This window comes from Ranitomeya variabilis, chromosome 6 (genome assembly GCF_051348905.1).
Source record: "Ranitomeya variabilis isolate aRanVar5 chromosome 6, aRanVar5.hap1, whole genome shotgun sequence".
In the NCBI taxonomy this organism is placed as follows: domain Eukaryota; kingdom Metazoa; phylum Chordata; class Amphibia; order Anura; family Dendrobatidae; genus Ranitomeya; species Ranitomeya variabilis.
Window position 1 is genome coordinate 225,702,093 of NC_135237.1, and position 13,851 is coordinate 225,715,943.

At 44.5% G+C, this 13,851-nt stretch overlaps 1 protein-coding gene across 1 annotated transcript in view; it reads right to left on the minus strand.

Moving 5' to 3' along the window:
* The window catches only part of TRIO (trio Rho guanine nucleotide exchange factor), a 3,555,343-nt gene that overhangs the window by 1,609,123 nt on the left and 1,932,369 nt on the right, over positions 1-13,851 (minus strand). Inside the window, 1 exon segment of the mRNA XM_077269474.1 lies at positions 12,185-12,286. Coding sequence (XP_077125589.1) covers positions 12,185-12,286 — 102 coding nt within the window.

A 13,851-nucleotide genomic window follows, 5' to 3' on the forward strand; every position in this document is an offset into this window, starting at 1 on the left:
GCCTCTGCTTCCTGACTCTTACTGATCGCCGGCCCTAAACTGAAAGTGAAAGCACAGCGGTGACGTCACCGCTGTGCTGTTAGGGCCGGAGCTCAGTCAGCGTCAGGAAGCAGAGGCTGGGGGACGCGCTGGTGAGTATGTACTGTTTGTTTTTTTAACTTTTACGCTGGTAACCAGGGTAAACATCGGGTTACTAAGCGCGGCCCTGCGCTTAGCAACCCGATGTTTACCCTGGTTACCCGGGGGCCTCGGCATCGTTGGTCGCTGGAGAGCGGTCTGTGTGACAGCTCTCCAGCGACCAAACAGCGACGCTGCAGCGATCGGCATCGCTGTCGCTATCGCTGCAGCGTCGCTTAGTGTGACGGTACCTTTACTTTACCATCAGGCCCAGATAATTCTGCTGTTGGGGATAGATATCCTGCAGGTTCATAAAGTGAGACCTCATATCAATGGACTCCACAATGCTCCCTATGCCCGAAAGCTAGACCTAGGATGGGTCATAATTTGCAACGTATGCTTGGGACACATACACGCCCCATCTTCTGTGACAAGCATGCTGACAAATACATTGGGGAAAGGACAACCATCTCTATTTCAACCTTGTAGCAATGAGTTCCATGTCAGGGAACTGCCACACAGCATCCAACTGCCCAATCATTTAATAGACTTTACTCATGACAGCAGTATAGTGTCGAGAAGCTATGAGGATCAGTTAGGGTGCACAGTCTTCCAGAGAACTAAGCAGGACAACCAAGTGGCAATGTTGATAGAGGACAAGTTGTTCTTAGAGATAATGGACAAGGGACTGGTTAAAGATGAGACCAACAGCTGGGTCGCACCTCTTCCCTTCAAAACCCACAGACCACGTCTACCGAACAACAGAAATCGGGCATTAAAACGTTTCTCCTCTCTCAATCATAATCTGAAAAAGAAACCAGAGATAAAAGATCACTTTTTCTCCTTCATGTCAAAGATTTTCGAAAACTGTCATGCAGAACTAGCTCCCACTCTCAAAGACTCTGAAGAATGCAGGTTCCTACCCATGTTTGGAGAATATCACCCTAAGAAACCAGGCCAGATTAGAGTCGTGTTTGATTCCAGCGCTAAGTTTAATGATGTCTCCCTGAATGACGTTCTACTGACAGGACCAGACCTCAATAACAAACTGCTGGGAGTACTTATGCGCTTCCGTAAGGATTCCATTGCCTTCATCGCTGACATCCAGCAAATGTTCCTTTGTTTCCTTGTTAGAGAGAGAGATAGGAACTTCCTAAGATTCTTCTGATACAGAGACAATGATCCTACTAAAGAAGTCAGAGTATCGCATGAGAGTGCACATCTTTGGCAACAGTCCTTCACTTGCAGTCGCCATTTACAGACTCAAAAGGTCAACTCAAGAAGGAGAAGCAGAATACAGGGCAGATGTCAGACAATTCATAGAAATATACTTATGTCGACGACTGTCTGAAAACCATGCCTTCAAATGAGACTGCCATCAGTCTTCTCAGGAGAGCCCAGGACATGCTTGCCTGCTCGAACCTCAGGCTTCATAAAATAGCCTCAAACAGCCAAGAACTCATGGAAGCATTCCCTTCTCAGGACTTATGTAATGGTCTCAGAGACCTGGACCTGGGGTCAGACCCTGCACCAATGCAACACAGCCTCAGGCTTCTCTGGAATCTACAGTCAGACACTTTCACCTTTCAGGTCAGCCAGGAAGAAAGGCATTTCACATGTAGAGGAGTCCTGTCTACCATCAACAGTCTGTGCGATCCCTTGGGTTTTGCAGCTCCTGTTACTATACAAGGCAAGGCCCTACTGAGAGACTTAACTAGGGAAATATCTGACTGTGATGCACCTCTGCCACCTGATAAGAAGATCCAGTGGGAAGGGTGGGAGAACTCGTTAGCAGCCCTCTTCAACCTGAACATGCCAAGACCATACACCCCTGAGCCATCTACAGAAATACAAAGACTGTATGTATTTGCAGATGCTTCTGTCAAAGCAATTGCTGCTGTTGCCTACCTCAAAGCTGTAGACTCCAAATGTCATTGCCACATTGGGTTTATTATGGGGAAGGCCAAACTCGCACCACAACCAGAGCACTCTATACCTAGGTTAGAGCTTTGTGCCGCAGTCTTAGCCGTTGAGTTAGTGGAGTTCATCACATCCAAAATGGATATAGACCTGACACAGGCCAAGTTCTACTCAGACAGCAAAGTAGTCCTGGGATATATGCACAACGAAACCAGGCGATTCTATGTTTATGTCAATAACAGAGTGCTAAGAATCAGGAGATCAGTTCATCCGAAGCAGTGGCATTGCATACCCATGGACCAGAATCTCGCTAGGGCAGCTGACGCAAGTCGACTAGGAAGCACAACATGGCTCTCAGGTCCAAAACTATTGTACATTGAGGAACGTTTTCCCAGACACCTTCAAACTAGTAGGAGAGGACTCAGATGCTGAAATCCACCCTCAGGTGTCTACACTTCATACAACGACCTCTGTTACCCAGCTTGGATCTTGCAGGTTCAACAGATTCTCAAGTTGGAAGTCACTTATTCGAGCCATTACCTGCCTGACCCATATAGCTCGCTCATTCAGGAACACCAGAACTTGTGGCACAGAAAAATGTAAAGGTTGTCATCTTTGTAAAAATAATGTTACTTCCAACTTGGAATTCTCTAGAAAACACATCATCCCAATGTTCAAAGAGAAACCTACTTTGCAGAATTCCAATGTCTTATTAACAAAGCTCCAATACCAGTGAGCAGTGTATTGAGAAATCTCGACCCATTCATCGACAACAGTGGCCAGCTGAGAGTAGGAGTCCGACTCAAAGAAGCTGAATGGAGTTTGTGGAGAAATTCCCTCTTATACTTCCCGGAAAATGTCATGTTGCCTACCTAGTCGTACAACACTACCACAATCTGGTCAAGCACCATGGAAGACTATTTACAGAAGGAGCCATCAGAACTGCTGGCATGTGGATGTCGGTGCAAAGAAACTCATCAGTAGTGTCATTTTCAAATGTATTACCTGTTGTATGCTTCGTGGTTCAACTCAAACCCAAAAGATGACTGACCTACCAGCAGATAAACTCAGCCCAGACCCTCCTTTTACCAGGAGCCTTGGTCAGTTGTTACACGTCAAACGAGAGGCGGCCAAGCTAATAGTAAACCTTGGGCAGTCATGTTCACTTGGATGTCAATCAGAGCTTTCCACATAGAGGTCATCAAGTCCCTTGACATGTCAAGCTTCATCAATGCCTTAAGACGTTTTATTGCCATCCATGGTCCTATCAAGCATATACGTTCAGACAGAGGTACTAATTTTGTTGGTGCAGCAAAAGAATTAGGAATACGTTCAAAGCTAGACTATAAGACTCTCGAGAGGTTCCTCAGTGACCAAAGTAGCACATGGTCATTCAACCCACCTCACTCTTCGCATATGGATCTTGGGAACGAATGATTGGTCTAGTACGGATAATTCTTGACTCCACTCTTCTTCAAGAAGAGCAACGGGACTGTCCAGTGCCCCTCCAGGAGGATTCAATGCTAAGGACCTCTGCAAGTGCCAATGGAGACAGGTACAAAGTCTTGCAAATACTTTCTGGTACAGGTGGCGCAAACAATATTTGTCTACCCTGCAGCCACGGACAAAGTGACAATCTACTAAGCCTAATCTGAGCATAGGTGACCTTGTTCTTGTGAAAGACTGTCAAATTCACCGGAACCAGTGGCCACTTGGTCTAATTACCGCAACATTCCCGAGCAAGGACGGCAATGTCCGCAAAGTTGAACTAAGGATGACCAAAGGAAATGAACCTAAGACATTTTCCAGACCGGTATCTGAAATGGTCCTATTGTTGCCTTCAGAAGAAAGAAGTACTGACATCTGTTGATGCCAGACAGGGAGTGTTCTGTCTCTGCCATCTAATTTGTTATCAGTTTGCATAATTTGCATTTGTTTTTTCACTTATGAGTATACAGGAACTCATATATTCATATCTTTATTTGTCTGTAGTGTTTTGACTCCCTCTAGCGGTCAGAGTCATGTTCACAGTCCTATTTTCTGTTTTTTTCTATTTTCCATGTCTGATTCTCCTCCCCCTTTTGCAATGCATTATGGTAGCTAAGCCTCCATCTCCCTCCATTTTACTCCATTTCCTTCAGTCTGCTTTCAAGGAAAGACGCTTTCACTTCATCCCCTTTGCGATTGCATTGCCGGTATGTCTTTATGCTTTCTGTAGGTAATTTCTGAATCTGAACATATTCTTACCCAGGCTCAATTGGAAGTTCTTTCCAAAGGTTTAACTTTCACCAACTAATAATTTTGATTCCTTTACAGTCATAAAAGATCTGTTTTCATTTTCAAGAAAATTAATTCTCCAAAAATTACATAATAAAGGAACTGGTGGGCAACTGTATAATGAACAAGCAGAAATGGAAGCCCTTATAGCCTTGGAGGAACTTCTAATTGAGCAGGACTCGGCATTTACAGGTACGTTCCCACGTTTTACATATCCACGGTCCACTCGCTTTCCCCCCTCGTCGGTCTGCCCCGCTGTGGACATCTTTACTAGGTTAGTAATGGACAATTTTCAACAGATGTCTACTATTCGGAAAACTGATAACCTAACGGCTCAGCAGCGGCTAGCCTTGAGAGATCTTAGAAGCTATAATGATATTGTCATAAAGCCAGCCGAGAAGGGGGGAAACATAGTGATATGGCCACAGTGGATGTATGAGAAGGAGGCCGTTAAAGGACGCAGTTAAAAGACAAAAAATATACTGTCATCTTGATCGTAACCCTATAGTAGCCTTCTCTGCAGAACTTGAATTGATTCTACAACAGGCCTTTGATAAGGGCATTATCCCTAAAAAACTTATGGAGGGCTTGTTTACCAAAACTCCAAAAGTCCCGACTATTTACTTCACGCCTAAAATTCACAAAGACCCATTGACCCCACCGGGACGGCCCATAGTGTCCGGCCTGGGTGGACTCTGTGAACCTATTTGCAAGTTCATAGATTATTACCTTAAGCCGCTTGTGGAATCCTTACCCTCGTATGCGCGGGATACGATGGATGTTCTAGCTAGGATTGATGGCATGTCCCTGGATAGGGAGATGTTGCTCATGACAGCAGACATTGAATCGCTGTATACGTGCATCCGACACAGTGTGGCCTTGAAGCCTGTCGTTTCTTTCTTGTCACTACTAACTGGGATGGCCCTATGTGTGAGTTCATCTTGGAGCTGCTCCAGTACATCCTGACCCACAATTTCTTTGTTTTTCATTATGTTTTCTACCTGCAGCAGTGCGGCACTGCCATGGGGGCAGCCTGTGCGCCCTCTTTCACCAATCTCTTTCTTGGTTACTGGGAGAGGGACATTTTTGGGGGAGAGGGACATTTTTGGGGGAGAGGGCGTTCAGGCAGCGGACCATGTGCAGTGTTGGCTGCGATATATAGATGATCTATTCATTGTGTGGCAGGGTAGCGAGCAGCAGCTACAAAGCTTTTTTGGATGGCTTGAACTCCAATATGTTTAATATCAAACTGACATATAAATACAGCAGGACCAAGGTGGACTTTCTGGACGTGAAACTATTGGTTGACGAACATCTGCATTTGCAGACTGATGTATATTGTAAGCCGACCTCGGTCAATGCGCTGTTACATGCGAGTTCAAGTCATCCGGAGGCCACCATTAGGGCCATCCGAGTGGGCCAATTCCTCAGAATGAGGTGCATTTGCTCATCTGAGGAGAAATTTGAGGCTCAGGTGACGGACCTTTGTGACAGGTTTCGGATGCGTGGGTACAGCGAACGCTGTATAAAACGAGGATATCTACAGGTAAAAAGAAGTAGCCGCCCTACCCTACTGCATGGTCAATCTAAAATCAAAAAGATGACGATCAAATTAGATTTATATCTACATTCAATGGTCAATGGACGCAGATGAGGGAAAGTCTTAAGCACCATTGGAGTGTGCTTCAGACGGATCCTGTTTTATCGAAATACTTACCCAGAGACCCACTAATGACAGCTAGAAGAAGTCAAAATCTGGGAGATATGCTGGTCCAAAGCCACTATGTTCCTGAAATAAAAAATCCGTTCAACTCTCGAGGGCCGCCACAGGGTTGCTTTCCCTGTGGTAAATGTATGGCATATAAGAATATCTTCACTTCATCTGACGGAATGCGGGACTTCAATATTAGGCAATATATCACCTGTGCGACCACACAGGTGATATATTATGCTACGTGTGGCTGCCAAAAAATCTACATAGGCCTGACATTGCGCCAGCTAAGAATACATGAGCATGTGCGCGATATACTTGCAGCAGCCTCAGCCACGGATATGACCTTGTTGAAAACTATACCAAGGCACTTAAAAAAGTTTCCACCAGAGTAATCCGAGGGGCATTCAAGAAAGGATTCGGCGCACTACATATACAATGTAAAGAAGTTTCTGCGGGTGCGGTGGCAGTGATAAAAAGACTATATCAAAGAAAAAGAAAAAGCATCACTGCAGTGAATCGCACACCTGCAAACAGTAAACGACAATATGTATAAAATACAAACTGTTTTATTAATAGCTCAAAAAACACATCACAAACAATAAAAACATAATTAAAAACATATAAGCACCATCAGAGACACACAGGAAAAATGGACCATAGCACAGTGTAATAACGTGACCCAAAACCTAATGGCTCATGGGTAGTGTTGAGCATTCCGATACCGCAAGTATCGGGTATCGGCCGATACTTGCGGTATCGGAATTCCGATACCGAGATCCGATACTTTTGTGGTATCGGGTATCGGTATCGAAACAACATTAATGTAAAAATGTGTAAAAGAGAGAATTAAAATAAAAAATATTGCTATACTCACCTCTCCGACGCAGCCTGCACCTTACCGAGGGAAGCGGCAGCGTTCTTTGTTTAAAATTTGCGCTTTTCTTTCCTTACGTGAAGTCCCGGCTTTGTGATTGGTTGCGTCGCAGTCACATGGGCGACGCAACCAATCACAGCAAGCCGTGACGTAATTTCAGGTCCTTAAGGATTTTAAAATTACGTCCTGGCTTTGTGATTGGTTGCGTCGCAGTCACATGGGCGACGCAACCAATCACAAGCCGTGACGTCACGGGAGGCTGGACACGCGCGCATTTTAAAATGCGCGCTTGTCCAACCTCCCGTGACGTCCCGGCTTGTGATTGGTTGCTTCGCGGTCAACCAATCACAAGCCGGGAGGCTGGACACGTGCGCCTGTCCAGCCTCCCGGCTTGTGATTGGTTGACCGCGAAGCAACCAATCACAAGCCGGGACGTCACGGGAGGTTGGACAAGCGCGCATTTTAAAATGCGCGCATGTCCAGCCTCCCGGCTTGTGATTGGTTGATCGCGACACAACCAATCACAAGCCGGGACGTCACGGGAGGCTGGACAAGCGCGCATTTTAAAATGCGCGCGTGTCCAGCCTCCCGTGACGTCACGGCTTGTGATTGGTTGCGTCGCCCATGTGACTGCGACGCAACCAATCACAAAGCCGGGACGTAATTTTAAAATCCTGAAGGACCTGAAATTACGTCACGGCTTGCTGTGATTGGTTGCGTCGCCCATGTGACTGCGACGCAACCAATCACAACGCCGGAACGTAATTTTAAAATCCTGAAGGACCTGAAATTACGTCACGGCTTGCTGTGATTGGTTGCGTCCCGGCCACATGGGCGGCACGCGACCAATCACAAGCCGGGACTTCACGTAAAGGAAAGAAAAGCGCAAATTTTAAACAAAGAACGCTGCCGCTTCCCTCGGTAAGGTGCAGGCTGCGTCGGAGAGGTGAGTATAGCAATATTTTTTATTTTAATTCTTTCTTTTACACATTAATATGGTTCCCAGGGCCTGAAGGAGAGTTTCCTCTCCTTCAGACCCTGGGAACCATCAGGAATACCGTCCGATACATGAGTCCCATTGACTTGTATTGGTATCGGGTATCGGTATCGGATTGGATCCGATACTTTGCCGGTATCGGCCGAAACTTTCCGATACCGATACTTTCAAGTATCGGACGGTATCGCTCAACACTACTCATGGGGTGTAGCGCAGACCTGTATATATAGTATAGAGACAGTGCCCAGAAAAAGGTACAATAAATGATGCCTGATCAAACAAAAATATATATATTAGGCACAATGGATAGTCCCATAAAGAAATAGTACCTGAGGGTGAGCCAAAGGAAAAAAAAAAAAAAAAAAAGGCCAATGGATCACAAATATGCAATAGTACCACTAGGTCACAGCAGATATCACAGGAAATAAATTCCCATAAACATACAACCTGGTGAGGTGATGCCCCACGCGTATCGCCCGGCGAACCAGGCTTCGTCAGGGAAGACGTCCTGACGAAGCCTGGTTCGCCGGGTGATACGCGTGGGGCATCACCTCACCAGGTTGTATGTTTACGGGAATTTATTTCCTGTGATATCTGCTGTGACCTAGTGGTACTATTGCATATTTGTGATCCATTGGCCTTTTTTTTTTTTTTTTTTCCCTTTGGCTCACCCTCAGGTACTATTTCTTTATGGGACTATCCATTGTGCCTAATATATATATTTTTGTTTGCTTAGGCATCATTTATTGTACCTTTTTCTGGGCACTGTCTCTATACTATATATACAGGTCTGCGCTACACCCCATGAGCCATTAGGTTTTGGGTCACGTTATTACACTGTGCTATGGTCCATTTTTCCTGTGTGTCTCTGATGGTGCTTATATGTTTTTAATTATGTTTTTATTGTTTGTGATGTGTTTTTTGAGCTATTAATAAAACAGTTTGTATTTTATACATATTGTCGTTTACTGTTTGCAGGTGTGCGATTCACTGCAGTGATGCTTTTTCTTTTTCTTTGATATCCGAGGGGCATTCAGCACATCCAACTTGGGATCCGTGGTGGAGACATTAAACGTCTACTTGCCCAAAAGGAGTGTAGATGGATTACCATCTTGGGCACAATATCCCCCCATGGTCTCAATGAGTCCCAGGGGTTTGCTTCATTCCTCTGACCATTGATTACCCATATCTATATTGGGTCTACTTGTTGCCTCATGTCCTTTCTTGGTCCACCATTGCTTTGTGATTTTAATTGGCTTTTAATTCTGACCTTTGTTTTTAATTGGGTACTTATGTTTCTTCTTTTGTCATTCTAGTGATCAATTATATATAACATATATGTTTCAACATCTATGACGTGTCCGTTTAAGATGCATTCTTTTATCCTGCGGATGATCTGCGCTTTAATCTATATGAAGAGCTGTTCCGATTATATTCATTCCAGCATATAATGAAGAGACGTGAGACTTCAATATGGACTGATCAATATTATATAATTATACCATTATACTGCAATTCCTATGATTGAATCTATTGCATTCTATTTAATCATTTGATGTAGCGATATTATACTGACGTTGTCCTTCTATGCACTATATGTGGACTTAATAATCATTAGCAATATACTAATGTCATCCTTAATAATATTACGATTTATGTATGCTTTAATGCGACCTTTGGCATTCACGGCCTGGCGCGCCTCTTTGCCACCCTTTCTGTTTGGTCCGGTGCATGGTAGCGGCTAGGCGCTGGCCGCTCCATGTTACCTATCCTGCAGAATGGGTAGGCGGGTGTGTGTCTAGCTGTAGGCTACGATCGCTACGTGCTTATGTAATGGAGTCATCTAGGGTATCTATGTTGTAATCTCACGTGTCTCTATTTGATCGATGTTTGTGTTATATATTGCCCCACTTAAGGTATTTGATTATATACAGACTTAGTATCTATGTACATTGATGCGGACCGATGCTGCTGTGACACTTCTGCGCACATGCGCCCGGCTCTTCTGCGTCCGCTCACCACCGCGCTCTAGTGCCTCCTCTCCGTTTGCTCTGCTGCGTGGTGGGGGTTGGCGCCGGCCGCCCCACGTGACTCTGCTGCGGGGATGACGACATGGATGCGCGGCTGCTGCTTGCGGACAATAGATTGAGCACCTGCGTGGTTAGATCAGCTGTATTGGTGCTTCTGCATCAGGTGATCTTGCACACCGGATATATAGGTAGGGACTAATTGCTATTGAAGCCACGCCCCCTGAAGAAGGTGGACTCACACCGAAACGTGCATTGGGGAGTGAGGTCCGGGACGCCTACCTGACATATGGGTAATTACTGTTTGTAACTATATGTTGCTGTGGTTAACGCTGTTGATGTCAGCAGGTTGCTAAACTGGCCGATATAAGCCCTTATATGCTCTGGGCTGTTCAGAGTGGATAAGTTTAGGAGCAGTCAGCATTCACAGGGACCTGCACTGCTTTCAAGCCCTCTGTTCACTTATTATATTATTCAGCCTTACTCACTTATGCAACCGTGGCATTATGCTGTGCATAGCTGCGCCACAGCGACTAATTTCTATTATATTATCTAATGAGAGCCCATTTGTGTAGGCATGTTTTACCGGTACTCACTTAGATGGAATCTTGTCATGTACCTCATATTGCTACATTATATACTGATTGCTCAATGAACTGTGTGTAATTATATGAATGGTTCTAAATTTTACCTATATTGATATTTAATAAAGTTTGCTTACTTTTGTAAATTACCAGCATTTGACTCATTTTCCTCCTTTATCATTTGCTCTAATATTAGCCTAGCTTAGCTTACTTTCACACTAGCGTCGTATGACGCACGCCGAATTGCGACGTACCGACGCAAGCAGTGTAAGCGCCGCACAACGGGGGCAGCGGATGCTGTTTTTCAATGCATCCGCTGCCCCATTGTGAGGTGTGGGGAGGAGGGGGCGGAGTTCCGGCCGCGCATGCGCGGTCGGAAATGGCGGACATGACGCACCAAAAAACGTTACATGCAACATTTTTTGGTGGCGACGGTCCGACGCAACACGACGCAACCGTCGCACGACGGTTGCGACGTGTGTCAATGCGTCGCACTGCGTCGCTAATGCAAGTCTATGGAGAAAAAACGCATCCTGCAAGTACTTTTGCAGGATGCGTTTTTTCTACAAAACGACGCATAACTACGTGCAGTGCACGATGCTAGTGTGAAAGTAGCCTAAGTCAGTTGTACTCTTAGTTCAGTTACTAGCCTTGTAAATGTTCATGCATAATGTACGACATGTGTAGTATGTATTTCTGCTGTACCATGCACTGATTGTATGTATATGATTGTTTACAGTTTCACCGCGCCAATATTCTACTACGTTCAATAAAAGCACAGACTCAACCACAGTTTCCTTATTGGACTCCGGTATAGCGGTTTAGCTGCCTGTATAGCTACATATGAGCCTTCCTCATTTAGTTAGGACAGAACAGAGACCCTGATTTCAGCGATGTGTCACTTAGTTTACTGGGGCGATGCAGCTGCGATACAATCAGAGTTTTTAGATGTAGCAGAGCTCAGAAAGCTAACCCCGCCCACATCAAAGCCTTCTGTGAACATTGTGTATTGCTAGTAAGTTGTTAATCATTGGTGGAGCAGAGTTGGACCAGGTCTCATGTGTGTTGTAGTCCAGGCAGTGTTAATCTCCTGCCGAAAAAAACACTTGTATTGCAACAACAGCACCCAGCCTAACAAATGAAACGTCGTTGAAATCTCTATTTCATGCTGCCCTCAGATTACTTAGCAAAAATCTAATGACAAAGTCCCTTTAAGGACACCACATTGGTCTGTACAACAGAAAACTGGAGAAGATAGAAGTCTGCAGAGATGAGTTGTGGATGACTAAAGTCATCATGGTGTCTGGACCAGCTGGAGACCGAAGTGATGAACATGACCCCAGTCAGAGAAGATGGCACCTACATCATCACTATTTTCTATTTGAAATATCTGTGTTTAGAGACTGAAAGTATGAACAAGCAGTTGGATTCTGTGATGTATAAGAACCATAAATGACATGCTAGTAAAATGTGCTTAATTTCAGCATGTGCTCAAGTGGCAATACCACCAGTTGAAATTCACTTTTTAAATGCAAAAACCTAAACAGGAGAACATAAAGTATATAATGTCTACAAGTTGGTCCAAGGAGTCTCACAGTATAACTCATGCAATGCTCCTCTGCTCCCATGCAGAACACATATTAATTAAAAAAAAAATTCATGCATGTAACTAACCTTAAGGACAATTTTGTTGTCAGATGAAGGAGTTCTGCCAACCCAGAGAGCAAACTTACAAGGGTCACCTTCTACATGTTCTGTGACTCCTAACTCGGAAGTCTGCAAGTAATAATAAAAAAAAGTACTGTATATAAACTAAATATTTTTTCCCATTAGACATATTTGTTATTTACATTAATAAGAAAAAGCTGTATAGTCACTATACTAAAATTATTATTATTTATGTAGCACCATTGATTCCATTAAAATTAACATTTTAGGAGTCCAGCTGTATTTCAGTACCAGATGAAAACATTTTTTAAGACCTCATTACAGAGGCATTGCTAGGCATCTTGATTTGGGGGCTGTGCCTTAAAACAAGTGCATTGGCCCAAGATTTTACTATTCAAAATAAAATGTACGGTATCTTATTTTACAATTCTATGAGCTACATCGCCTGAGGTTGAGTGCCCAAATACACATGCTGCTTCCCTCTATCTCTGACAAGACAGCCTTTACTTATTGCTCTAAAAAATCAAGACTGGTCCCTGACCTGTGGAGTAAATTCAAGCTTGTGGGTCGAACTACAGAATCAGGGCCCCAACTATCACAGGTCTTAAATAAAAATAGTTTTTTCATATGGGTTAAAGGGAACTTCAGGGCTCCCCTAATCTCTAGGGCCAGGGTACAATTGTAACCCATGCACCTATTACAGGTTAAGACTCTGTCCCTGACGCTATCCACCCCGTCCACTATGCTGTAACATCTGGCCGCTGTGTGTTGGACGCTGCAGATGTACGCAGCATCCAACCTGCAGCGTTTACAGACCATGGGAACATATCCCAATATATCTGCAAACAGGAAATCATTTTTTTTTTCCTTCCCAGAAGCCAACTTTCAATTAGCTTTATTTCAAGTGACCCAAAAAACGCATGCAATGAAAAAACGCATCAAAAACACAAGCAGAAAAAACGCATCAAAAACGCACATGCGAGTGACCTCAGATGCAGATTTTGTGCAGATTTTACCTGCGTCAAATGCTGAGCAAATACTGAGCCATTTCTGACCGTAGAAACATACCCTAAGGGTATGTTTCCACGGTCAGGAAACGCTGCGTATTTGACGCTGCGTACAGCCACAGTGTCAAACACAGAGCGTACAGATGTTACAGCATAGTGGAAGGGATTTCATTAAATCCCGTCTCCACTATGTGTTAAAAGACGCAGGTAGCAGACCCATGTAAACGGACATGCAGCGCGTCTTTCCAGAACGCAGCATGTCTGTTTACAATGCGGCGACACTCCGTTGCCGGACAGTAAATTTACCATAGACTATCATTAGATGCGGTAAAACCGCATCTGATGATTAGTCACATGCGTAATAACTGCATAAAAGCAGCTTACTACGCATGTGTACTAATTTAAATAAGGTCTTACCTTGTCATGCCGCCGGAAGTCCGCATCCACTGCAGTTCTCGCAATAACTTAGCTTACCGCGAGAACTGCCATGCACATGTTATCTCAGCTCACCCTAGGCTACTTCTCACAGTCAGCTGACTGCAAGAACTAGAGTGTAGGTGATCTCTTTAGAGTTATCTCCCGTGGCCATCTACAAGCTCTGCTATGTCTGGATATCAGGCATCCAGATGTAGCAGAGCTGGACTCACCGTGAGACACTCGTTATTA